This window comes from Eleginops maclovinus, chromosome 16 (assembly GCF_036324505.1).
Source record: "Eleginops maclovinus isolate JMC-PN-2008 ecotype Puerto Natales chromosome 16, JC_Emac_rtc_rv5, whole genome shotgun sequence".
Lineage (NCBI taxonomy): Eukaryota > Metazoa > Chordata > Actinopteri > Perciformes > Eleginopidae > Eleginops > Eleginops maclovinus.
This window is the reverse complement of record NC_086364.1, coordinates 24,344,602-24,370,616: the sequence shown is the minus strand read 5'-3', so window position 1 is coordinate 24,370,616 and position 26,015 is coordinate 24,344,602. Positions and strand designations below refer to the sequence as shown.

The window sequence follows — 26,015 nt, the reverse complement described above, 5'->3', positions numbered from 1 at the left end:
CACACACACACACACACACACACACACACACACACACACACACACACACACACACACACACACACACACACAGCTATATTTCCTGATACGCATACTCATTAAGGTGTCGCTTAGCAACGGCAGCCGGTCGCCTAGCAACGACATTACCAGCCGGGCTGGGTGTGTTCGAGAGTCACACTGTAGTAAAAGAGGAGGTGTGTGTGTGTGTGTGTGTGTGTGTGTGGTTGTGGTTGTGAGTGTGTGTGTGTGTGGTTGTGTGTGTGTGTGTGTGTGTTGAATCTAAATGATGATTCAGTTTCTGTTCTTCAGATGATCTGGGATCAGGGTTCATGATAACACTGAACAGCTGCTCTGAGATGGATAATGTGAAGTTTCTGTCTCTCCCTCTGTCTCTCTCCCTCTGTCTCTCTCCCTCTGTCTCTCTCCCTCTGTCTCTCTCCCTGTCTCCCTCCCTCTGTCTCTCTGCCTCTGACTCTCTCCCTCTGTCTCTCTCCCTCTGTCTCTCTCCCTCTGTCTCCCTCCCTCTGTCTCTCTCCCTCTGTCTCTCTGCCTCTGTCTCTCTCCCTCTGTCTCTCTCCCTCTGTCTCCCTCCCTCTGTCTCTCTCCCTCTGTCTCTCTGCCTCTGTCTCTCTCCCTCTGTCTCTCTGCCTCTGTCTCCCTCCCTCTGTCTCTCTCCCTCTGTCTCTCCCTCTGTCTCTCTCCCTCTGACTCTCTCCCTCTGTCTCTCTGCCTCTGTCTCTCTCCCTCTGTCTCTCTGCCTCTGACTCTCTCCCTCTGCTCTCTCCCTCTGACTCTCTCCCTCTGACTCTCTCCCTCTGTCTCTCTCCCTCTGACTCTCTGCCTCTGTCTCTCTCCCTCTGACTCTCTCCCTCTGTCTCTCTCCCTCTGACTCTCTCCCTCTGACTCTCTCCCTCTGTCTCTCTCCCTCTGACTCTCTCTCTCCCTTTCTCTCTCTTCCTCCCCAGGAGTGAGTGTGTGTGTGTGTGTGTGTGTGTGTGTGTGTGTGTGTTTGTAGTGAGCCATCATGTTCAGAAACAGCCTGAAGATGTTGCTGGGAGGAAAGACGCGTAAGAGCCCCGCAGGTCAGTCCTCTCTCAGTGACTCCTCCTCTCCTTGTTCACTTGCATCCTTCAAAGATGGCCTCCTTCCTCCCCTATCTGTTCTGGACTCCAGGACTTCAGCCTCTTGCTTCCTGTCTCTATCAGGTCACACAGAGTCTGAGGGGTCGGACGTCAGGATGATGGAGGGATTCACTCGCTCACTTCCCTCTTCTCCTCTACTCAACCTCCGCCTGGGGAAGAGACCCGGTAAGACCCCCTGTCTTCATACATACTGACCTGATGCAGCTCCGTCTCTCTCTCCACTTCCTGTCAGTCCTTCCTGTCAGCTCTTGTAGCATCAACAGAGAGTGTATCAGAGATGAACCTCAGCTCCTCTGAGCTGACTGTTTACACTCTGTTAGTGACTGATGCATGAGGACCCTTTAGAATAACTATCACTGACAGAAGATCATTTACGGCAGGGGTGTCCAACCAGTCAGAGACGAAGAGACAATTATTTGACTGTGTTACTGCAAAGAGCCACATCATACACACATTGTGGATGCATGTCCCCCCACTTCTCTCTTGCCCTTTCTCTTTTGCTCTCACCCTTTCTGTGTGCTCCAGGGGCATAGCTAGTTTTGAAGTTTGGGTGGGTGGACTTCACATCCTCTAGGGGGGTCCGGGGGCATGCTTCCCCGGGCAGATTTTTAAAAACACTTTAAAGTGAGGTGCATGCTTCTGGTGCACTTTGAGAGCAACATGAAGAGGCTACACAACAGAACTGTGTGGTCTTGGTAAGGGGAGGGGGCACAACTCTCAACACTAATGTGAGACATAAAAAAAATATATACATTTTTCTTTTCAATTTCAAAATGTTCATTTGGGTGGGATTTATTTTTTAGGTGGGCTGAAGTTCACCTAAAATAGGCATAGCTACGCCACTGGTGTGCTCCCTCACTCTATTCCTCTGTGCCCCTCTCTGTCTCTCACACATAGAAAATGAAAATCTAAAAATGTATAATTGACACACAGACACACACACTCCAATAGAGACACACTCTGTCACACAGACACACACACACTCAAAGACACACACACTCCAATAGAGACACTCTGTCACACAGACAGACACACACCTCTGCTCAGCCAGACCTCTTGTAAATGTCACACACCATGATATTGACAAAGTATTCAGACCAGAGGCCAGTTATTTTCAGCCATTAAGAGTGTGTGCACTGCCTCACACACACTCTCACTTCATCATGTGAAAACTACTGTTATATTACTGCATGTTGCTTCTCTGAACTAAGTTGGCATTCATTGCGTTGAACACTCCTTTACAGATCTTACAATATTTCAAACAAACCCATGACTAAGGTTGGTTCAAATACTGCCTCATGACAGTTAATTAAAAATAAATGAAGTGTGTTTGAGTTAATTATCCTCTCATGATAACTATCTCAACGTTTACCCTGTGACTGGCAGAAGCTCTGCTGACAGAGATGCACTTTCTCTTATTTATGTCGTTATCGCGATTCAGCAACTCAGGAGTCCTTCTGTGTTGGTGGCCAGCTTTCCGTGAGCAGGCCCTCTCACACACATCTACAACTGCAAAGTGTTACCGTTTGGATCTGACAGCTTTGTGTTGAGTTATTACGGTTTTATCTGAGTTTATTTCCGCCGTTCAGAAGCAGATCTCTCCCTTCCCTGTCACATCCGGAGTGCAGTAGAACCCGCCCCCTGTACTGCAGGATCTGCATTCTGATTGGCTAAAGCACTTCTGTGTCGAAACCTCTGTGTAACGATTGGCCTGGAACTTGTGTGTCGTTAACCCTTTTTGAACCTGGATACATATGCGCAAAAAAACACACAATTAAAATTCCATATGAACTGAGGAGCTGCGTGAGACTGGGCAAAGAGCTGCGGGTTGGCCCCCCCTGCTTTAAGGGAAAGATCTGAACATTTCGATTTTCGGAAAAGGTGAAAAAATTTAGATTTCTAAAAATATTCTTTTTTAAGAAAAAAGAGTAAAAAATAATATTTTGAAAGAAAATTCAGATCTTTCAGGAAGAACGTGATAATCTGGAAGAAATAATCGGGAATTCAAAAAAGTTTAAATTTGGAGAAAAAAAAGTTCAGGATTTTTAGGTAAAAATCTGAACTTTTGGGAAAATGTCAGAATTAAAAAAAAATAATGAACCTTTTTTAAGGTTGAGATTTAGGAAATATTCCGGAAGTTTGAAAGAAAGTCAGATCCTTTAGGGAAAAGTGACCATTTTGAAGTGATAGTCGGAAATTCATAAAAGTCCAAATTTGGAGAAATACTTGTTTGATTGATATTTTGAGGAAAAAGTAATAATGTTGAGGGTTTCGCGAATAAAGTCCAGATTTTGAGGAAAACGTCCATTGCTGGCTTCTGATTGGTTCAGAGAGGGGCCAGAGGTTAACAGATCACAGGGTCAGCAGCTTGTGGAGTTTGTTGAGTTTGTTGCTCCTCCTCTCCGTTAAGGAAGGAGGTCTGAAAATCTGAATTCTGAGTATCAAAAAAACCTTGAGATGTTCAGAATGAAGTCAGGATTCAGAGAAACAGTCAGAATTTGAGACATTTTTAGATAGTGATTTTGAGACACACACACACACACACACACACACACACACACACACACACACACACACACACACACACACACACACACACACACACACACACACACAGAGAGCTGTGACCTGTTACTAGCAGGGGGTGGGGTTTTCCTTTGACCCTGCATTTGAGGAAAAATAATGCCTCCCATCCTCTCAGCTGTACAGAGCCTCTCTGCAGCTGTAGAGAGGCTCTGTAGCAGAGCCCAGGGTCTCCTCCGGTCTCCTCCTCAGTTTACAGGAGCAGTACTGCCGCCTACTGGTGTGGCTGACTGGGAGCACATGGTCCTTGTTTTTCCTCACGTTGTAACCACATATTGCAGGTAAAGGTGTTGTGATTTTCCCTTCTGCGCATAAAGGCAGAAACTGAAAAAGGCGCCACCTACTGGAACTCAAAGGAAGACTCGTTATTGTTGCAGAACAGCAGAGAGACGCAAAGCTGAGTTATAATAACGTAGAAAGAATACATTTCGTTTGGTATTATCAAAAGACAAAGTACAATATGTGCATTTTTTATTATTATGCTTTTTTGTATAATAAAGGTTAAATGGCAAAAAGTCTGAATTCTTAGACTTTGAGAAAGTTTTGAGAAAATAGTTAAAATTCTGAGGGAAAAAAAACAGAATTAGAAGATTTTGTTGAAAAGTCGGAATTTTGCGATTTTCAGAAACAAGACAGATACATTTTTTAAAATCATAAAGCTGAGATTTTGAGAATTCAGACAAACAATTATACCTTTTTATAAGGCATAAAATCAAGCAATAACAACAACTTGTTTGTTGGCAAATGTGGAGACTTTGAACCTTTAATTCTTCCCTTCTGCTGCTTTTCTAATTTCTTATCTTGGATTACGTCTGCAGGGTTTCTATACATCTCAGTCTGGTTATTCAAATCCTCACCCTGACACTATCGTTCTCCTTACTTGCAAACTGATTTTAAGACACATTTCTAGAGAGGTTTTATCAGCATCATTTCACTGATGTCTCTCTTTGTTTTCTACATCTCTTCCTACATTTTTCCCATTTCCTCGCACTGAAGTGGATCCCAGTGTTTGAAGCTCTCTGTGATTTGTGGCGAGACGCTCTTCGGTTCATGGAAAAGCAGTTTCTCTTTAATTGCAGCGTTCCTCTGGTCAGGAGTCTCTCTGTTCCTGTTAGGAGCACTGAGTCTGTCCAAACTCTGCTTGTGTGTGTGTGTGTGTGTGTGTGTGTGTGTGTGTGTGTGTGTGTGTGTGTGTGTGTGTGTGTGTGTGTGTGTGTGTGTGTGTGTGTGTGTGTGTGTGTGTGTGTGTGTGTGTGTGTGTGTGTGTGTGTGTGTGTGTGTGTGTGTGGGTTGGAGGAGGGGAGCTTTTGCTGTGCAGTCAGTCGAGGGAGTTCGTCTTACAGAGCAGATTTGGAGGCTGAAGGAAAAACTCTCTAACTCGTGGAAAGTTTACTCTCTTTCCTCCCCAGCCAGCGGGGTCTAACTCTGGAGTGTACGCTCTCTCTCCCAGCATGCTTTGGTCGTAGTTTGCTCAGTCTGCGTGGATCTGGATCTACCTGTGAAGGAAAGGATTGTGTTTTTCTGGCTCCAGAGAACAATAAGCAGAGGACTACACCGTGCAGATCAGCAGCAGGTTCTGGTTACCCCTCTGGAGGAGAACTCTTCCTGGAGGAGTCTGTTCTGACCGAGGGGTTTGCACGGTTATTAACTGCTGCTTTCTGCTTTAAACGTTGGAATACCTCCAGAGAGTCTCCTTATCTGCTCATTCCTGCCTCCTTTGTGTTCTGTGGAGGAGGAGGAGCTCAGGCAGACAGGAGATCGTGATGTCACCGTGCAGGGACATATTTCTCCTCTGATCCTCCATGGAGAGGAGGAGCAGCCAGAGAGAAACTCAACAAACTCCTCAAGCTGCTGACCCTGTGATCTGTTAACCACATGGCCCCGCTCTGAGCCAATCAGAAGCCAGCGATGGACTGCACGGCGGCCGTTTTGAAGGCGTGCAGCCGCTCCAGGAGGAAGTGGTGTTTCCAGGTGGGCTGCTCCGCCTGCAGAGCGGTGGACGGCGATGATGTCACGGCGCAGAGGTTCGTTAGCCACGCCTGCTCCCTGCTGCGCCGCTGGCTGCTGCACGCCTGCTGCTGTCCGGCCAATCAGGAGAGCGCAGATCTGTGCACCAGGGACTGGGGGGATCCTGCTGGGGAAGGAAGTGTGGGAGAAGGTGAGGAGAAGGACTCTCTCTGTCCCGACCCAGGGCTCTATCACAGCGTTCTTCAATCCGCTCTGTTGTGATTGGTGAACCGCTTAGAGATGTCCCGCCCCTTAGCCTATCACCTACAATGTGTCGGAGCACTAGCCAATAGGAGCGCGGGGGTTCTGTAGTGATGTCACTATGTCCCAGAAGTAAACAAAGAGTCCTGCCTCCCCCCCTGTGGACTGGGATGTCCTGATATGGATGCAACCAGAGGAACTCCCTCTGGAGACCATTGACATTCACTGACACCCATAGAACACGCTACAGGGGGGGGACACGACAGAAGAGGAACAGAGCCTCGTTAAACCCACCTTACTTTCTCCCCACACCTGACCATCACCATGTGAGGGTGGGGGGGTGAAGGAGTCAGAGCCTGCAGATAGAAATGGAAACGTCTCTGTCTCTGATCTTTCCATTTCTTCTTCTAAAAATGACTCGCAAACCCTGTCATTGACTCACACACACACACACACACACACACACACTGAAGATTGTGTGTGTGTGTGTGTGTGTGTGTGTGTGTGTGTGTGTGTGTGTGTGTGTGTGTGTGTGTGTGTGTGTGTATTTAGTCCACCAGTCAGCATATTATAGCTGTAATTATAGACTCAGTCTGAGAGTATAAGTGTGTGTGTGTGTGTGTGTGTGTGTGTGTGTGTGTGTGTGTGTGTGTGTTTTCATGCTTTCGGTGCAGTGAAAGTTTTAAAGGGTCTCATATTTAAACTGTACCCTCCACAGGTGAGGGGGAGGAGTTGGGCCCCCCCCCCCTCGGTGGATGAAGCAGCTGACGCTCTGATGACCCGGCTGGGCTTCCTGCTGGGGGAGAAGGTGGTCAGTGAGCCGGGGTCCTACAGACAGCAAGATGAGCAGGTAACACACACACACACACACACACACACACACACACACACACACACACACACACACACACACACACACACACACACACACACACACACACACACACACACACACACACACACACACACACACACACACACACCCTGACTTAAAATCAGTTGTCATTCAGACTTTTCTCCCCCCCTCCCCCACAGAGGATCTCCCCCTCCTCCAGTCTGGCCAGCAGCAGCTCCTCACCCACCTCCACCCTGCCCCCTCCTGCAGGAGGGACCGGCAACATCAACAACAAACACGCCTCCTCCACCCAGGCCTTCGTCACCTCCCCCACCTCCACCCTGGAGAGCCGGGACAGCGGCATCATAGGTACAGACCCTGGATCTGCTCCGGTCCGGCTCAGATACCTGAAACACAGTAACAGCTGATTATAAACCAAAACATAAACAATTAATTACATGAACAAAGTCATCCTTAATCAAGGCTAAGATCATTTGTACACATTGCCAGCTGAAATGTCAAAGCTATCCCCGGCGCCACAAAGAGTTTCACTTTGGATTTCTGATGTATATCTGGTGCTGAAATATGGGCTCTGTTGTGATTGGTCAACCCCTTAGACATGTCCCACCCACTTAGCCTATCATGTGCAATGTGTTAGAGCACTAGCTACTATGAGCGCGAGTGTTCCATAGTGATGTCACTATGTTCCGGAGTTCACTGCTGAGTTACTCTGTTTCTGTTGCAGCCACGCTCACCAGCTACTCTGCCGACTCGGCGGCGGAGCGGGACCAGGGTCCGGCTGACGGCAGCAGTGTGAAACTGTGGCAGCAGGGGGGGGGGGCGGCCGGTGGTGGCCTCCGCTTCCTGTATGGAAGCAACAGGAAGTGGGAAGGACGGCTTCCTGTACAGGGTGGAGGAAAGCATGGCCGCCTCCACTTACAGCCTCAACAAACTCCACCCGGACCGAGGTTCCGCCCTCTCCATCCCACTCTACCTCATGCCCCGCCCCAACTCAGTCGCTGGTGAGATCACAGATTTATCATCACCACTTCTCAACTGTAGAGAGGTGCAGGAATGAGTCCTCGAACCTGGCATGACTTAGCCGGAGGTACGAGAGTCTAAATGAGACGAGTCGATGTCATCAAGACCAACATTAGCCTCCTTTAGCTTAGCGGTGGTGACGTGAAGTCATGTGACCGTGCTGTAGTTCTTTTATAGCCCAACATTAGCCTCCTTTAGCTTAGCGGTGGTGAGGTGAAGTCATGTGACCGTGCTGTAGTTCCTTTATAGCCCAACATTAGCCTCCTTTAGCTTAGCGGTGGTGAAGTCCTGTGACCGTGCTGTAGTTCCTTTATAGCCCAACATTAGCCTCCTTTAGCTTAGCGGTGGTGAAGTCCTGTGACCGTGCTGTAGTTCCTTTATAGCCCAACATTAGCCTCCTTTAGCTTAGCGGTGGTGAAGTCCTGTGACCGTGCTGTAGTTCCTTTATAGCCCAACATTAGCCTCCTTTAGCTTAGCGGTGGAGACGTGAAGTCATGTGACCGTGCTGTAGTTCCTTTATAGCCCAACATTAGCCTCCTTTAGCTTAGTGGTGGTGAGGTGAAGTCATGTGACCGTGCTGTAGTTCCTTTATAGCCCAACATTAGCCTCCTTTAGCTTAGCGGTGGTGAAGTCATGTGACCGTGCTGTAGTCCCTGCAGCTCTCTTTGGTGAAATCATCTCTTAACACAACATTAATCAGTATGATTATGGAGTATGTCCTAGCTTTAGAACTGGAAGCAGTGACCCTGCCTCTCTCCATAGTTGTTATAAACGTACCACCACTTCAAAAACCGGTGATCTTGAGCATCACTTTATAACGTCTCGATGCTCAAGAACCATGAGAAAACACAGAACCAACTCCGGGGCAGTCATCCTCCCTTTCCTCTTCTCCCCTCTCCGTGTCTCATAAAAACTAAAGAGGAAGGAAGTGACATGTATGACGTTTGTGAAAACACACACAGGATACGAGCTCTGAGTCTGAGGCGGTACAGGAGTCCAGCTGCAGCACACTGTTCCTGTCAGGAGGAGAGAAGAGTTCACTTTCAGTTGGGATTAGTTAGATTTAAAGTCAGGTTTATATTTAAGACCCTCCTTGGACGATCGGCTTCTAACCCTGCTGTCCTTCCCTTCACAACAAGAGAGGAGAGGAAGAGGAGCACGTCTTCCACCAGACCTTTACCTTTTTAAAACCCAGGGTCCAGTTAGTGAGTTTTCCTGTTTGTGTGTGTGTTTGTTGGGCTCCAGCTTGTGAAGCGATAGAGACCAGAGATAGAGACCAGAGGTAGAGACCAGAGATAGAGACCAGAGGTACAGACCAGAGATAGAGACCAGAGGTAGAGACCAGAGGTAGAGACCAGAGGTAGAGACCAGAGGTAGAGACCAGAGGTAGAGACCAGAGATAGAGACCAGAGGTAGAGACCAGAGATAGAGTCCAGAGACAGAGACCAGAGACAGAGACCAGAGGTAGAGACCAGAGATAGAGTCCAGAGATAGAGACCAGAGGTAGAGACCAGAGGTAGAGACCAGAGATAGAGACCAGAGATAGAGACCAGAGATAGAGACCAGAGGTAGAGACCAGAGATAGAGACCAGAGGTAGAGACCAGAGATAGAGTCCAGAGACAGAGACCAGAGGTAGAGACCAGAGGTAGAGACCAGAGGTAGAGACCAGAGATAGAGACCAGAGATAGAGACCAGAGGTAGAGACCAGAGATAGAGTCCAGAGATAGAGTCCAGAGATAGAGTCCAGAGGTAGAGACCAGAGGTAGAGACCAGAGGTAGAGACCAGAGGTAGAGACCAGAGGTAGAGACCAGAGGTAGAGACCAGAGATAGAGACCAGAGATAGAGACCAGAGATAGAGACCAGAGATAGAGACCAGAGATAGAGACCAGAGATAGAGTCCAGAGATAGAGTCCAGAGATAGAGACCAGAGGTAGAGACCAGAGGTAGAGACCAGAGGTAGAGACCAGAGGTAGAGACCAGAGGTAGAGACCAGAGGTAGAGACCAGAGGTAGAGACCAGAGGCACAGACCAGAGATAGAGACCAGAGGTAGAGACCAGAGGTAGAGACCAGAGATAGATCAGTCACAGAGTTGAGTTGTCCTCACGCTCTCCCTCCTGCTCGCTCTGCAGCCACCAGTTCTGCTCACTTGGAGGACCTTTCCTACCTGGATGATCCGCAGAGACTGGTCCCGTCCCGGACCTCCCTCAGGATGCCCAGACAGAACTCTGGGAGTCGGAGTCAACAGGACCAGAGAGGTGAACTGAACCCACACACACACAGTAACATCTTAAAGATGCTAACTCAGATTAGCTAACGTAGCTAAGTGCTAATGCATTATAGCATTTTGTTGAGCGGGATCTGAATATATTCTCCTCCCTCTCCTCCCTCTTCAGTTCGTTTCACCCCCTCTCTGAGCCTGAAGCCCCTCCACTTCGAGGTGCCCGGCCTCTCATCTGATTGGCTGTTCACCGGCAGGGAGTGGCTCTTTCAGGAAGTAGACGCTTGTCTCCGTGGCAGTGATTCGTCGACCAGCCGCGGCGTTGTGATCGTGGGCAACATGGGCTTCGGGAAAACCGCCATCATCGCCCGCCTGGTGGCGCTCAGCTGTCATGGCAACCGCCTCTCGCCAACCGGCAACCAGACGATTCCCAAACGTGAGAGTATATCCCCTTTAATAGAGATGATGTCATCTTTGTTTACCTATGTTCAATGACTTGAGGGATGGGAATAATGGTTCAACCTCTTTAAGAGTGTTACAGCTTCAAGATCAATTTAATGGTATTCTGATTAAATAACTCCTGATTCTGACATAATTCATCAACAGTTAACCAGCTTTTACTCTCAGGCTGCACATGCTGGGTAGTCTGCTAGAAGATGCCCTTACGCACGCACTATTAAATGGAAAAACCCCAATGTTTCCTTGTTAGCTTGATTAAACAGAGCAGCCTCAGGGCTCTTAAAGGGGACATGTGTGCAGGACAAACGACCCCCAGTGAGTTCCTCCAGACATGAAGACCTCTTTCATTATTCTGTCAGAGACTCTAAACCCCGCTGACCCCCAGAAACAAACATGACATTATCTCTCTGCAGATATGGAGGCCATGTCTCTCTCCCAGGACTCTCTAGGAGGAGGAGGAGAGGAAGGAGGTGGTGGAGGAAGCTGTCCGGGAACACCTGAGATGAGGAGGAGACAGGAGGAGGCTCTGAGGAGGCTGGCAGGACAGGTAGGACCCTGATCAGGATCTGCCTAGTCACATCATGGATCACTGCAATTAAAACCACAGCTGGCCCTTTTTACACTCATGCTGTTTGCTCTCGGTACTACTAGTATTTGTGCTAAGCTAAGCTAATCGGCATGAAAGCAAATATAGCAAAAACACATTTTTAGTAAATTTATTTGAGTTAAATATTGTGCAGTGTAAATATTTGTTCACATTTTAACTTAATTTCTTATTTTTCGTTTCATTAATTTAATTTAATTTATAAATAATTTGTATTTCTTTATTTTGTTTATGAGTTTTTACCAAACAACATTAGCATAGCTAGCCTGAGCTGCTGTGTACTTCGTTTGTTCGATAATAATCTGGTTAATGATTAGTAAAGACCATAAGACGCCGGGTCAGTAACTGCCAAACCCCCCCCGTGTGTCTGCAGGTGGTCTCATACCACTTCTGTCAGGCTGATAACTGCCACACCTGTCTGGTCCCGGAGTTCGTCCACAACCTGGCGGCGATGCTGAGCTCCACCCCCCAGCTGTCGGCCTATCAGGAGCTGCTGCAGCAGTCGCCCCCCCTGCAGAGCACGCTCAGTCTTCGCTGCTGCATCCAGGACCCGGGGGGGGCGCTGCAGAGGGGCATCCTGCAGCCGCTGGACGCCCTGTACAGAGGTACAGACAGAGTCCTAAAGATCCTGACATCACTTCCTGTCCCCTGGACCGGGGGTCAATGGTTCTCTGGAGGTGTTTTTGGTTGTTCTCCTGAAGTAAGGTCTGAGGCTAACACATGCTGGAGAGATACCAGTCAGAGCATCGGTTTAAAATCTGGAGAATAAACACAGATATGAGAGGATGAGTTTCGGACTATGTGAATATACACTCTATATCCCAGCTACAGTACAGCTGGTATGTATCTGTTTTACCCTTTATAAGATAGTCTTTCCTCCTCTTCTATGAATGCACAGAGAAATAAGTTGGATAGGGTCTACCAGTCTGTTGCTGAGCATATCTTTGACTTGTTGAACTTTCTGAATTCAGGTGTTTAGACTTGTTTTCATACATACTATTGGGTGAAATGAGCCTGATGTGCTTCTTCAGACACATTTACAAGCTGAAATCACCCACAGTGAACAAATGCCCTGAAACTAATCCAACCCTAACGACTAAATGCTGCCAAACATTAACCGATCAGTCTGGTTTAAAATGAATGAGTTGGGTTAAGGTCTCAAAGTGTTGTCGAGCATATTTCCTACATCATATATTAACTCAGCTTCAGGAGACAGAGACGGTTTGTTCTGTAATTTAATCCGTTGTGTTTCTATCGTTTCTCTTCCAGAGAGGAAGTTGCAGGTGGAGGGGGAGGGGCTTATCGTCCTGATTGACGGTCTTAACGAGGCGGAGTTCCACCGGCCTGATTACGGAGACACGCTGACCTCCTTCCTGTCCAGAAACATCCAGAAGTTTCCCTCCTGGTTGAAAGTCATCACGACTGTGAGGACCGGGCAGCAGGTACACTGCTGTCAGAGCTCTGAGGAATAACACCTATTAAATCTGCATATAAACACACATCCAAAACCTCCAACTCTGAAGCCATCTTTCAAAGGACCCTTCTTAGGACATACTGCCACCCTCACCTTCACCTGGTTTTAATGTAACTGAATGTGTTTCTGTACGTCAGGAAATCACTCGCTCGTTACCGTTCCACTGCATCTCCCTGGACAGGATGGAGGAGAACAGCGCTATAGACCAGGACCTGCAGGTAACACACACACACACCTATCTACAGTATATATCTCTTAGGGGTGGGGGGAATAATCGATACAGCATAGTGTTGCGATACTTTGCATGGCGATATTGTTTCAATACTCCTGCTTTAGTGGCAGCGCTCTGCTTCGCTCCACCTGGGGGGTCCTGCTCTGTAGTCTGACTGTGCCGTGCTGCGACTCCAAATGCTTCTTCAGATTTGACGTAGTGTTTGAAGCTAGACAGCACTTTGTCTCCAGCACAGAGAGAGCCTTAATACTGCCATCTGTAGCTGACTCAGACTCAAAGCTACAACACGCGCCTCTCTCCCCCCCCGTTTACGTTTGTGTCTCTGCGTGGTATTACACGTGAGTTGTCCTCGTGCTGAAAACGTGACTTAATTGTCGCATAGCCGTCCCTCCCCGAGACGCAAGAAGAAAGCAAACATAGATCTGTACTGAGGAGGATGAGAGAAGCAGTGACGCAGTGACCTGGATAAGTAACTTTAATCTGAGTACTGGTTTGGAGATAGTAGCGCGTTGGATTACTCGGGTAAGCGTTACTAAGTAAAGCGTTACTGACATCACTGGTCTTAACCCGTCTCTCCTCTCAGGGCTACCTGCTGCAGCGGATCCACAGCAGTGCAGAGATCCAGAGCAACGTGTCGCTCAGCAACGGTCGCCTCGACAACACGGCGCTGTCCAAGCTCATCTCTCACCTGAAGACTCTGAGCCGGGGCTCCTACCTGTACCTGAAACTGACCCTGGACCTGATCCAGGGGGGGTTCCTGGTCCTGAAAAGCTCCAGCTTCAAGGTGAGGGTGGAACGGGGGAGGAAAAGTAAAGAAGTATGTCAGATTAAAGATGATTCACTGTTTTCTGTGTGTGTGTGTGTGTGTGTGTGTGTGTGTGTGTGTGTGTGTGTGTGTGTGTGTGTGTGTGTGTGTGTGTGTGTGTGTGTGTGTGTGTGTGTGTGTGTGTGTGTGTGTGTGTGTGTGTGTACAGGTGGTCCCTGTGAGTCTAGCAGAGGTTTACCTGTTGCAGCTCAACATGCGTTTCCCTACCCAGTCGTCTTTCCAGAGAGTTCAGCCGCTGCTCAACGTCGCTGTAGCCTCGCTGCACCCACTGACCGACCAGCAGGTACTGTGTGTGTGTGTGTGTGTATGTGTGTGTGTGTGGGGGGGGGGGGGGGACTTAAGGATCAATGACAACTCTCCAATCACCTGGACACATGTGATGCTCACTGAATGCTAACAAGTGTGCTCATCTAAGAACACGGTCCAATTTCCTCGAGACTTTTAGCGTGTTGAAGCTGATCTGCGTCTAATGGATGTGTGTGTGTGTGTGTGTGTGTGTGTGTGTGTGTGTGTGTGTGTGTGTGTGTGTGTGTGTGTGTGTGTGTGTGTGTGTGTGTGTGTGTGTGTGTGTGTGTGTTAATCCTGCAGCTGTTTGAGGTTGTGAATGCGAGCGCCGTGTCGGGGGGGCTGCTGAGCTGGGGGGAGTTTGTTCAGAGGATGGAACAGCTGAACTCCTTCCTGCTGAGGAGGAGCGATGGCAGCCGGATGCTGAACCACAGCTCCTTTAGGGAGTGGCTGATGTGGAGAGAGGAGGGACAGGACCTCCGCTTTGTCTGCGACCCCAGGTACAGAGACCCCCTCCCCTGAGTGAGACACCTGATGTCCCTTAGAGAGTATCTGATGTAGAGCATCTCTTTGTGTCTGCAGGAGCGGGCACACCCTGCTGGCCTTCTGGCTCTGCAGGCAGGGTGGCAAGCTGACCCGCCAGCAGACCCTGGAGCTGGGGCACCACATCCTGAAGGCTCACATCTACAAGGTGAGCTCCTGTATGGACTGCCGACTCATGTCCGGGTTTAGGACTCATTCCTGCACCTCTTTTATCCAGTTACATTTCCTGTCATCATTCGCAAATTGCTGCTGCGCCAGGTGGCAGCCTGTTGCTCCTCTCCCTGAGATTTATTGATATTTTGTCTTTTTTTTAGCTTTCTTTCTTCACACATGTAGTGAAGTTTTGAGCAGCTATGTTCACGTGCTGTTTCGAACATTCTCTGTCATTTTTCTGTTACTTTCTGTACTTTTTGTAACGGAGAGCCACGCACACAGAGTTTCTCTACGCCTTGTTGTTGCTGTTTACATTCCTCCATCAGCTGATGCGGAGGTGGCCGGTGACGTCATCCACTCCACTGTGGCCAAACTCCAAACACTACACCCAAATGCTCTCATCACCATCACTGGGGACTGTAACCAGGCTAAACTGGACAAAACTCTACCTACACTCACTCAGTATGTGAAATGCCCCCCCAGAGACAACAACACTCTGGACCTTTTATATGCTGATACCAAGAATGCATACTGCTGAATTAATACAGCTCAGAGTCATGCCACCTGCAGGAGCTCTCTGAGGACTCTGCAGTGGTAGGGTGTTTAAGGGATGGATGGGGGGGGGGTACAGAGCGCTGGTGGAGGGTTTTGTGGAGTGGAAGAAGCCATCTGCTTCTGAATGTGGCCAAGACCAGAGAGATGATCATTGACTTCAGGAGGAAGAGGACGTCTCCACCCCTGTGCATTCTGGGAGAGGATGTGGCTGTGGTGGAGGACTACAAGTACAACGGACTGAACTGGAGGGCCAGCACTGACGCTGTGTATAAGAAGGGGATGAGCCCACTCTATTCCCTGAGGAGGCTGAGATCCTTCAATGTGTGCAGCAAGATGTTGGAGATCTTCTACCAGTCTGTTGTTGCTAGTGCTCTAGGGCAGCATCAGAGCCGGTGAAACCAGCAGAGTCAATAAACTGATCAGGAAAGCTGGCTCTGTCATCGCATCAAACTGGACCCTTTAGAGGCTGTGGTGGAGAGGAGGACTCTGAACAGACTGCTGTCCATCATGGATAACCAACCCCCACCCCTCCACCTGCAGCTGGAAGGACAGCGGAGCTCCTTTTCCAACAGACTGCTCCAGCTCTGCTGTCACCAGGACAGGTTCAGGAGAACCTTCCTGCCCTCTGCAGTAACTCTGTACTATAACTCCCCTCTGGCTGCAGGACTCTCTGTCTCTGTTATTCCATTTCATTGAACTCTTTTATCTGTATATGTCTTGTGGTTATTTCAAATGTTTTGCTATGCTTCACATTGTATTGTATTTTGCTGCGGTAACAAACCATTTTCCCAATTTGGGATAAATAAAGTATTTCTGATTCTGATTCTGATTCTGATCCGCAGGGTCTGAGTAAGAAGCTCGGGGTTTCCTCCTCAGTTCTGCAGGGGCTGTGGATATCCTACAGCACGGAGGGTCTGAGCCCCGCCCTGACATCTCTGAGAAACCTGTACACCCCTAACATAAAGGTAACACACACACACACACACACATACCTGGCTAACACAGCTGCTCTCTAACTCTCTCTCTACTTGTGCAGGTGAGCCGGCTGCTGGTGATGGGTGGGGCTGACGTGGACTCCCGCAGTGACGTCCTGAACAGCGCCCCCCTGCTGTGTGTGTACGCTCACCTGGGACACAGTGACGCCGTGGCTCTGCTGCTGGACCTCGGGGCTCAGGTGAGAGCTGTCTGTGTTTTTATCCGTCTGTCTCCATGGGGACACTGAGCTGAAGGTGTGTCCTCTGTTGGTGGTCCTCCAGGTGGACGCACAGTCACATGACGGTCTCACTCCCCTGGGATTCGCTGCTGCAGCCGGACACCTGGACATCGTCACCATGCTGAGTCAGCACAGCGCCAAGGTAACGTTCCCCTGTGTGGGACGAGTGCAGGTCCCATAGTGACCGTCCCTGCCCATAGTGACACCCTCCGTCTTTGCGTCCTCAGGCGGGTCACGTGGACGGATCAGGACGCTGCGTGTTGGTTCTCGCCGCACAGCGAGGACGCGTCGCCGTGCTGCGCTTCCTGCTGCGCCGCGCAGACTGGAGCTGCACTGCCTGCTGCAGCCAGAGGGGGCCGAGCCGGAGCCGAGCGCTGCAGCAGGCCCTGACCGCTGCGGCCAGCATGGGGCACACCGAGGTTCACTCACTCACTCACTCACTCACTCACTCACTCACTCACTCACTCACTCACTCACTCACTCACTCACTCACTCACTCACTCACTCACTCACTCACTCACTCACTCACTCACTCACTCACTCACTCACACTGTGTTTCTAAATGTGCAGATGGTGTCTCACCTGCTGGATCTCCCTGAGGAAGAGGAGGAGAAACCAGAGATCAACACAGCGGACAGCCTGTGGGGAGAGACAGGTACACAACTAGCGCTGACAGTAGAGAGGAATGAGTCCTACTATCTGGGAATGAGTCAGCATTTTTGCACACGGTGTAAAAGAACCAGTGTGTTTTTGGTCAGACGCCTGGAGTAAGGTTGGAAGTTAACATCCGATATGTGGGATGATTTAAATGTATATCATATGGAGGGAGAGCTGTCTGTGAACACATCGAGAAACCATTTGTAAATATGGTAAATGTGAGTGTTATATTTAAACATGGTGCATCCCAGAGTCTCAAAGTCCCAGGTGATGTGTCAAAGATATTCACTTCAACCAGAAAAATGCCAAATAAATGTCTACTACTCATTACCGGAGCGGTTTCCATTACCAACAGCAGCTTCACGAGACTTTACACTGTGTTTAAATGTTTAACACAGGCTCCAACAGTTTCCACATGGACTCTAAGCTGTCCGAGACAATGCTTTAAATCATATGAAGACCAAAGCTTCACAGAGGACAGCCTCATGCAGCATTAGTCTCTAAAGTAATGGGTCGGTGTACAAAGAGTCAGAACATATTTAAAGATGGTTTACAAGTGAAGAGCTATTCCCTTCAACCAGAGAGCATTTTAATCTTCATTAAAGTAATAAGAGGCTTTCAGTCTGAACTGCACAGCCCTCTGGTGGAGAGACGCAGCACTGCAGGACCATTATCATGTATTAAGATGAGATCAGATGTACATTTATTAATCCCTGTGGGGAAATGTGAGTGTTTAAGCAGCAACAGAGAAGAGGAAAAACAGTACAGGTTCACTCAGGATATGAAACACATTAACATACAAAATGAAAAAGTGTACAGATGAGTAACGAGAGTATTGTTAAAGATATACAGATGTGTGTGTTCAGAGAGAGAGAGCAGCTTGATGCAGTCCGGTTACTGTCAGGGGGTCTCATGGTGAACCCCTTGGTGTGCAGTCCGGTTACTGTCAGGATACTGACCAGTGTCCTCCTCGTCCTCCCCTCAGCCACCTCCTCCAGATTGTCCAGTTTAACTACAGAGCTAGCCTTCCTCCCCAGCTTGTTCAGCCTGTCAGCGTCCCTTTGGTTGGTGTTCCCCCCCCAGCACAAAGAACAGCACACTGGCCCCCACAGACCGGTAGAGCGTCTGCAGCAGCCTCGTACACACGCTGAAGGACCTGAGACCCCCCGGGAAGAACAGCTTGCTCTGTCCCTTCCTGCAGAGAGCATCAGTGTTGTCTCTCCAGTCCAGTTTATTGTTCAGGTGCACTCCCAGGAACTTGTAGCTGTTCACCACCTCCACCTCCTCCCCCCTGAGGGTGATGGGGGTTAGAGACCTCTGCGTGCTCTGCCTGAAGTCCACCTCCAGCTCCTTAGTCTGGCTGATGTTGAGCTGGAGGTGGTTGTTGTCACACCAGCCTACGAAGTTCTCCACCAGGGCCCTGTACTCCCCCTCACTGTCATCTGTGATGCAGCTGACGATGGAGGAGTCATCGGAGAACTTCTGTAGGTGGCATGAGCCGGAGTGGAAGCAGAGGTCAGAGGTGTACAGGGTGAACAGGAAGGGTGACAGGAGGTAGTCAGTGATCCAGGCCACCAAGCTGTGATCCACCTGCATCAGGGACAGCTTCTCAGCGAGCAGGTGTGGCTGGATGGTGCTGAAGTCGCTGGAGAAGTGGAACAACAGGGTTCTTAGTGAGCTGTGCGGCTTCTCCAGGTGTGAGTTGGCTCTGTGCAGCATGTAGAGAGGGCCTCCTCTACACGATGATGGCGTGTTATACTGATGCTCTCTATCTTTTTCTTCTGCTGTTATTATTGTTTTAGTGGTTACTCATGTACAATCCTGTGTGTGTGTGTGTGTGTGTGTGTGTGTGTGTGTGTGTGTGTGTGTGTGTGTGTGTGTGTGTGTGTGTGTGTGTGTGTGTGTGTGTGTGTGTGTAGCTCTGACAGCAGCAGCAGGAAGTGGTCGTCTGTCTGTCTGCAGGATGCTGCTGGATCAGGGAGCGTCCGTGGAGCAGAGCAACAAGAGGGGGGAGAAACCTCTGTTCAGTGCTGTGAGGAGGGGGGCCAGACAGGTAAACACACACACACACACACACACACACACACACACACACACACACACACGGGATTAAAGTAACTTGTAATCTAACTAAATTACTTTTTAAAAGGAGTCATCAGTAATCAGATTACTTTTTCAAGGTAACTGTGGTAACACTGGTAAACACACACCTGAATGTCTGTCTGTCAGGTGGTGGAGCTGCTGCTGAGTCGGGGGGTGGAGGTGGACTCAGTGGATCAGCAGGGTCGGACCCCTCTGATGGCGGCTGCTTCAGAGGGACACGAAGACACCGCCCAGCTGCTCCTGGATCAGGGTATGTTTGTAATATACCGTGACCCTGAAGGCAGCTTCTCCCTGGTCCAATGGGATTCCTCCATGAGAAAAAAAAGTCTGATTCTGCTGAGTCATTTCCGGACTCATTCCCCTGGTTTGTGTTTGATTGTAGGAGCGTGTCTGGATCAGGCGGACAGAGAGGGTCTGACTCCGCTCAGCTGGGCGTGTCTTAAAGGTCGTCTCTCATTGGTCAGAGTGTTGGTGGAGCGCGGCGCCGCCACCAGTCACGCCGACCGCAGCGGACGAACGCCTCTGGACCTGGCTGCTTTCCGCGGCGACCCGGAAGTGGTGAGGAACAGATTTCAGAATGAGAGAGTGTATGTGTCCCTGCTTCACCTTGACTCACAGAAACATCCTCTGAGTTTAAGACCTGCCCTGCCCCCCTGCCTCCTGTCGGTGTTTCAGGTGCAGCTGCTGGTGGATCACGGCGCCTCGGTGGAGCACATGGACTGCAGCGGGATGCGTCCTCTGGACCGGGCCGTCGGCTGCAGGAACACCTCGGCCGTCATCGCTCTGCTCAGGAAGGGAGCCAAGATCGGTAAACATGACTCAGCAGTCCTCATCATTCAAACAGCTGTGATGCAACTATGAGTCCAGGTTCCATTCGGTATGGAGGTAGATTAGTCTCATAGACCTGGTGTGTGTGTGTGTGTGTGTGTGTGTGTGTGTGTGTGTGTGTGTGTGTGTGTGTGTGTGTGTGTGTGTGTGTGTGTGTGTGTGTGTGTGTGTGTGTGTGTGTGTGTGTGTGTGTGTGTGTGTGTGTGTGTGTAGGACCAGCAACCTGGGCCATGGCGACATCTAAACCCGACATCTTAATGGTTCTGCTCAGTAAACTGATCCAAGAGGGAGACAGACTGTACAAGGTACAGGATAACTCAAACACACACACACAAACACACACACACACACACACACACACACACAAACACACACACACAAACACAAACACACACGCTAATGTTGTGTGTATTCTGTGCAGCTGGGCTCGGTGCAGGAAGCCTCCCTCTCCTATCAGGCGGCTCTGCAAAAGTTCCCTGGTGACGACGTGAAGACGTTCCGGCAGCTCCGAGTGTGTGTGCTGCTCAACCTGTCGCGCTGCCACCGCAAGCTGAGCGTCCGTCCGACTCGTCTTTACACATATCGTTCAGGGGAGGTTAGTGAGTCACACTGACGCTGATCCGTCTTCCTTTGCTTGCAGGACTTCGGCCTGGCGGAGGAGTTTGCCACCCGGGCTCTGGAGCTGAAGGTTAAGTCCTACGAAGCATTTTACGCCCGAGCCCGAGCCAAGCGTGGACGCAGGTAACCACAGAGATGAGACAGCCCCCCCTGTGGACTCCTACATCAGTTACATCAGAACTCTCTCTTTTCTCCCTCTTCTGAAATCTCATCCCCCTCTTTCTCTTCTTCCAGACAGTACCACGCAGCTCTGGAGGATCTGATCGAGGCCAGCTGCCTCTGCCCGTCCAACCGGGAGATCCAGCGCCTCCTGACCCGGGTCAAAGAGGAGTGTCGTCAGGCGGCCCAGCAACAAGAGCCCCAACCTCCTCCGTCACATGGAGTCTATCAACAACAAGACCCCCAATCTCCTCCGTCACATGGAGTCTATCAACAAGACCTGGCTAGAGACTCAGAGTTTATGCAGGATCAGGACAGGAAGTGGGGAACTGAGGAAGAGGAGGAGGAAGAAGGGAGTCACAACCACCCTCCAACTGTGGTTCAAAGCCTGGACACCCACTGTCGGCCTGGGGGTCCATCGCCCTCCTCCATATCTCCCACTCACCTGTACCGGCAGCATCACAGCCCCACCCACCAGTTCAGTCCCCCTTCCTCCCCGATGCAAGAAAGCACGCCTTCATTCTCAGGGAACGGTCTGCAGCACCATCCACAGCCGGCTCCTCACCCCTCAGACCAGATCCAGGGACACCATCAGTCAAACCAGAGGTCGTTCCAGCATCAGCACCCCGTTCAAAGCCAGTGGCTCCAGCCCACCAAAGCCCAGGTGATCAGAACCAGTCAGCCCTTTTCCTCTGCAAACTCCGGGATGGTTCTGGGAGGTTCTGTTTACTCGCAGTTCGGCCAACTGCCTCAGGAACTTGCGGAGCTCGGCGAAGGGATTTACCCCCTCGACATGGTCCAGACTGGCTTGAGCTCAGGAGCCTATGGGAGAGATGGGGGAGGCGAGAGGTCTGTTGGGGTGAACAGGTTCGTCCCGGCCCATCAGTTCAGTCGCAACAAAGCCGCGTACTACCCCATGGAAGTTACTGAGTTACCACCTGAAAACCTCCCGCCGTCACACGATTACCAGTACCACCATCAGGGGGGGGTACGACGCCCTCTTAGCTCCCACCCTAACTCCTCCCCCGCTCCTCCCCCCCGGCCCCTGGTTCACTCCCAGAGCTCCAGTGTCCGGTTCTCCAGCGGCAGCATAACTAACCCCGGCTTCAGGACATCGGCCTCCGCCCAGCACATGGACATCCCTTTAGATCTGAACACCGTGGGGGGGTACCATGACGACCTCTTCCTGATCTCCTCCCCCCAGCCAGAGGTGTGCATGGTGGGAGGCGGGACTTACCCTGGGGAGGCGGGGCGGTCGTCCAGGAACACTCCTTTTATGGGCGTAGTGGACAGGACGGCGAGTGTCCAACAGCAGTTTCAGCAACAAACCACATCCGGTTCTGCTTCCTGCCTCAGCCCGTCCAGATCCTGGGCCGTGTCTTCGGTGGACACTGTCGTCACGTCGCCGAGCAAAACCCCCAACAACCAGGGAGGCTTCGGTCCGTCCTCCATCGCCTACTACAACCGCAGCAACAACAACGCCCACAACGACAACCAGCTGGACTACTACCCTCAGGGCGAGGGGTCAGGGAAGGTGGCCCGTCAGAACCCGTCCTACCGGGACGTGAAGCTGGCTCGGACGCTGCCGGTGATCCACAACAGCTCGGACGGTACGAGGGACAGGAAGACCGGTCCAACGTCTCCAGTCAAACCGAAAAGACCTTTTGTGGAGTCGAACGTTTAGAGAAAGGTTGTTGGGTCAGAGAAAAGGGAAGAGGGTCAGTGCACTCAGATATCCCAGTATTCCCAACAGCTGTGGAAGTATTTAGACTGGGATAAACTGGAAATGAACCACATGTAGAGGGGCAAGGCGCAATAAACGTGAAATGAGGGTCACAACACACGCTGTTCTTGAAGGAGGGGCTGGTGTAGGGTTGCACTCGTACACAAAAAGGGATTGAAGCACTTCTTTCCAAACGTACTGACTTCTTTGTTGTGGAGAAAACGTAGGAAAAACATCACGTTTCATCAAGAACATATCACCTGTTTCAGGTCCGTCGATTAACAAGCCAGAGACAAAGAGATATGAGGGATCAAACATCGGACACTGCCATTATCAAGCACAACAGGGACGAGTAGAGCGGGAGGATCCAGAACGAAACCAGAGAGAGACGTTAGGCAGCATTTAAAGAGAGTTCTTCATCGTCTCCGGAGGCTGAACTGCTCGGTTCTGTGCCGTGTTCACAAACTCTAGACTGGGATGTATTCAGAGGGACTGGGAACCACCTCCACCCCCTGTTGTTTAATGAAGATACCATTTTAGATTTGAAGCTCCTACATGACTGGAAACCTGGATCCAGGCTCTGACCTGGTCCCCTACGACCCGGTTATTGAAGAAGCACCGGCTGACCGTCTATAAAAACTCAAATAAGTGATATTTATCTTTTCTAAGTTATATATGTATAAATAGTGTTTCTCTGAAAACTGTATACGACTTTGGGATTTTCCTTTATGTTTATTTTGAGGGTTTTTCGCAGCCATGAACATCTGTTAATATTCTGCACATGGATCCCCTCTGATGGACCGGGACCCTCTACCCTCACTGCCATGGAGACATAGTGCTAACATGAGCTGCTGATAGGCTCAAATGACCCCCGAAACAGTGATGGGCCAATCGTGACTCAGCAACCATCATGCTAAAGTGGTGCTAAAGCTAAAGCTGAATCCAGAGGTGACATTCAGAGACAGCTGTGCAGTTTATGAGGCATCGGTGCAGTTCTGTCAGAGGCTGTTAGCCACTCTATTTAAGGATAGCTCCTTGAGATGAACCATGGGGGTCCAACAAAAAACATAGCTACAATGCAGAAAATATTCAGACAACATACATGCACATCAGAACTCCCCCCCCCCCCCCACAATACTGCCATAAATCCACAATACCCGTAGCCTGCAGTAAAATGCTACTCTGCTCCACCCACTTCCAAGGCGTTTTATTAGCATGTTCGTGGGGTTAAAGCTAATCCAAATGTTGGCCTTGTTTTTAGCTCCATATGTAGCCTTCAGGTTCATATTTAAAATCTCTCTTACACGTTTCTTATTTCATTAAAAAGTGCATGGAGTTTCCTGCTGATTCAGCAAGCTAATGCTAGCTTCATTAACTCGCTGCACCTTGCGGCTCAGATTTCAGATGTGGTGTGATAGAAATAAGAACCATGCTTTTATCTACCTCTGGTGAAATCAAGGATCCATTGGTGGGTGATTCCCTGGTTGTGAACTGGAGATGTGAGGATAGAGATCGATGGGTGTGAGCAAAGATAGAACAATCCAGAGAGCTGTGTGCAGTTCTGAAGTATTTCCTGCTCCTTAAAGCCTGTTTGATGTACATTTCTGTTCATGTTTCTCATGGATCAGCAGCTGGTTTCAGAGCTGCTGACAGTCACTGCCGTTATTTCTACAGCTCAGGGGTTTCCATCTGTGTCGAGATGAGCTAACGCTATAATACCCCGCCGTGATCTTAGTCGGACTGCCGGGAGGAAGTACATCACCAGTTAGTTGGTTCAAGACTCGTTTGAAATGTGATTTAGTGCAGAGAGCTCGTCAGTGAAGCCTTGTGTCGGGCTGTTCCTGTAGGATGTGTAACACCGCAGGGCTCATTCACTGTGTCAGATATATTTAAAAACCCAGGAAAACAAAGAGGGCATCATTATTAGAAATGTAAAACAACATGAATACACGACAAAGACGAATAAACCTGAATGAAATCTATCTTTCCTCCTCTTTTTCTGTCTCCTGTACAGTGGTGGACGAGGTATTTTCACCCATTACACAATACTTGATTTTGTATTTGTATACCTGATGTTGTACCTGTCGGCCGGCGTACGTTTCTGATGAAAAACCCAGGTGTGGCATCTCAACAGTCCAGGTGTCTCTCTATTGTTATACTATCTGATCCTGTCCTTCACACATTTCCATTTTACGTCGTCTCTATTCCCACTAACCAATCACACTGCATTATCACACCGTTAAACCCCCCCCCCCCCCCCCCACACACACACACACTTCCACCTCCCATTCCTCTGAATCCAGGTCAAGCTCAAACCCCTTCTTTTCGGACCGGATCTCCATCAATCCCTTCATGCCTCCACCACCACCACCCGTGTCTAGACCATTAGACTCCTGTAGGTCTGATGGTCTAGACACCTTGACATCCCTCTGTGTGTGTCAGAACCAGGGTCTCCTGATTGAAGCAATGTTTTAATAGTCGGTTAAAACCAAAACGACTCAGCAGTTCAACACATGTATTTATTTCTTGACTCCCGTAGCAAAGTTGGCACAATCACAAAGACAACCTCAAACAATCATTTCAGAGACAGCTTTAGTATGAGGCACTGGAGCGGAGACCTGGAGTCAGAGACACAAGAAGCTACAGGTTTTGTATATTATATATAACTTACACACATTCACAGATTTATTAGGCATCGAGGAACCAAACCCACATCTGAACACACGCAGGACCGTCCATTAAATACAGACTATATGTTCTGGTACTGTGGACAAACTGGTCTGACTGGGGGACATCAAACAAAAGGACAGAGTGCAGTAATAGTGTTTTGTTCTACGGTACAATAAAGAGCAGTGTGATTACTGAGAGCATTCTCCTTTAAGGGAGTCTGGTGATCAATTGGAAAGTTTGACAGCAGCTGTTCATAGTTGAAATCTTTTTTTATTCATAAAGCGAGAAGTTCACGGTCGAACGTGAGATCAATCATCGGCATAGAGTTGACTTTCAATTTCTAAAAGAGGTCAAATATACAACAGCTTTGCTCAGATCTGAGTCCGGTACTTAAATAAGCGTTTGTGCAAAGGCTGCTTAAAGAGATAAGATATCTGTTGACTTCAAAGCAGAGAAAGATTTGAGATAACCGCAAACCTGATGTTCCAATACCCACGTGATCTAAATACTGAAGGCTGGGATTTAAACTGATGCTGACGGCTTCATGAGTACGGACAGTGAGCGTGACACTGTTTGAACTGCAAGGTTAAGGTGAAGCAGTAAGAAGACGTCTGGATATATGAGACGTGCTGGAGTTGCCTAAGAGTTTATTGGGATTTTAATTCAGGGATAAGATATTGATATTCAGACGGTTCTTTTGTAGGTAGAGCATTCTTTTAAAGCTTGCTGTCCAGGGATTCATTCACTTCACTGATCTTTCCGACCATGGCCCTTTGAGTATCGATGGCCCACTGAACAAAAAGTGGTCGTCGTTCAGACCATGACTGTCAGGTCAAGGCGAGTGGGGAGACCCCCCTTCAGTCAGAGTCTTGAAATGGACAGA

General features: G+C 49.4%; 2 protein-coding genes across 3 annotated transcripts in view; one reads left to right on the top strand and one right to left on the bottom strand.

Moving 5' to 3' along the window:
* The first annotated feature begins 1,024 nt into the window (after positions 1 to 1,024).
* On the top strand, positions 1,025 to 24,444 carry tanc2a (tetratricopeptide repeat, ankyrin repeat and coiled-coil containing 2a). Its single transcript, XM_063904501.1, is given in 30 exon segments — positions 1,025 to 1,082; positions 1,206 to 1,307; positions 6,652 to 6,671; positions 6,673 to 6,783; positions 6,969 to 7,137; positions 7,514 to 7,602; positions 7,604 to 7,790; positions 9,942 to 10,067; positions 10,206 to 10,466; positions 10,903 to 11,036; positions 11,467 to 11,698; positions 12,363 to 12,535; positions 12,705 to 12,785; positions 13,383 to 13,583; positions 13,774 to 13,908; positions 14,214 to 14,410; positions 14,493 to 14,601; positions 16,004 to 16,126; positions 16,198 to 16,335; positions 16,418 to 16,516; positions 16,602 to 16,793; positions 16,945 to 17,029; positions 18,951 to 19,084; positions 19,261 to 19,384; positions 19,517 to 19,692; positions 19,810 to 19,942; positions 20,176 to 20,267; positions 20,384 to 20,518; positions 20,603 to 20,703; positions 20,815 to 24,444. Coding segments are annotated over 30 exon segments (5,526 nt in total). The 3' UTR covers positions 22,424 to 24,444.
* Positions 24,445 to 24,967: 523 nt separating this feature from the next.
* LOC134878074 (transmembrane ascorbate-dependent reductase CYB561) overlaps positions 24,968 to 26,015 on the bottom strand; it is an 8,125-nt gene continuing 7,077 nt past the window's right edge. For both annotated transcript variants that reach the window (XM_063903874.1, XM_063903875.1), the window contains exon 6: positions 24,968 to 26,015. This exon is cut by the window's right edge and continues 142 nt beyond it. In XM_063903874.1, the coding sequence (XP_063759944.1) occupies positions 25,965 to 26,015 (51 nt within the window). In that variant the 3' untranslated portion in view covers positions 24,968 to 25,964.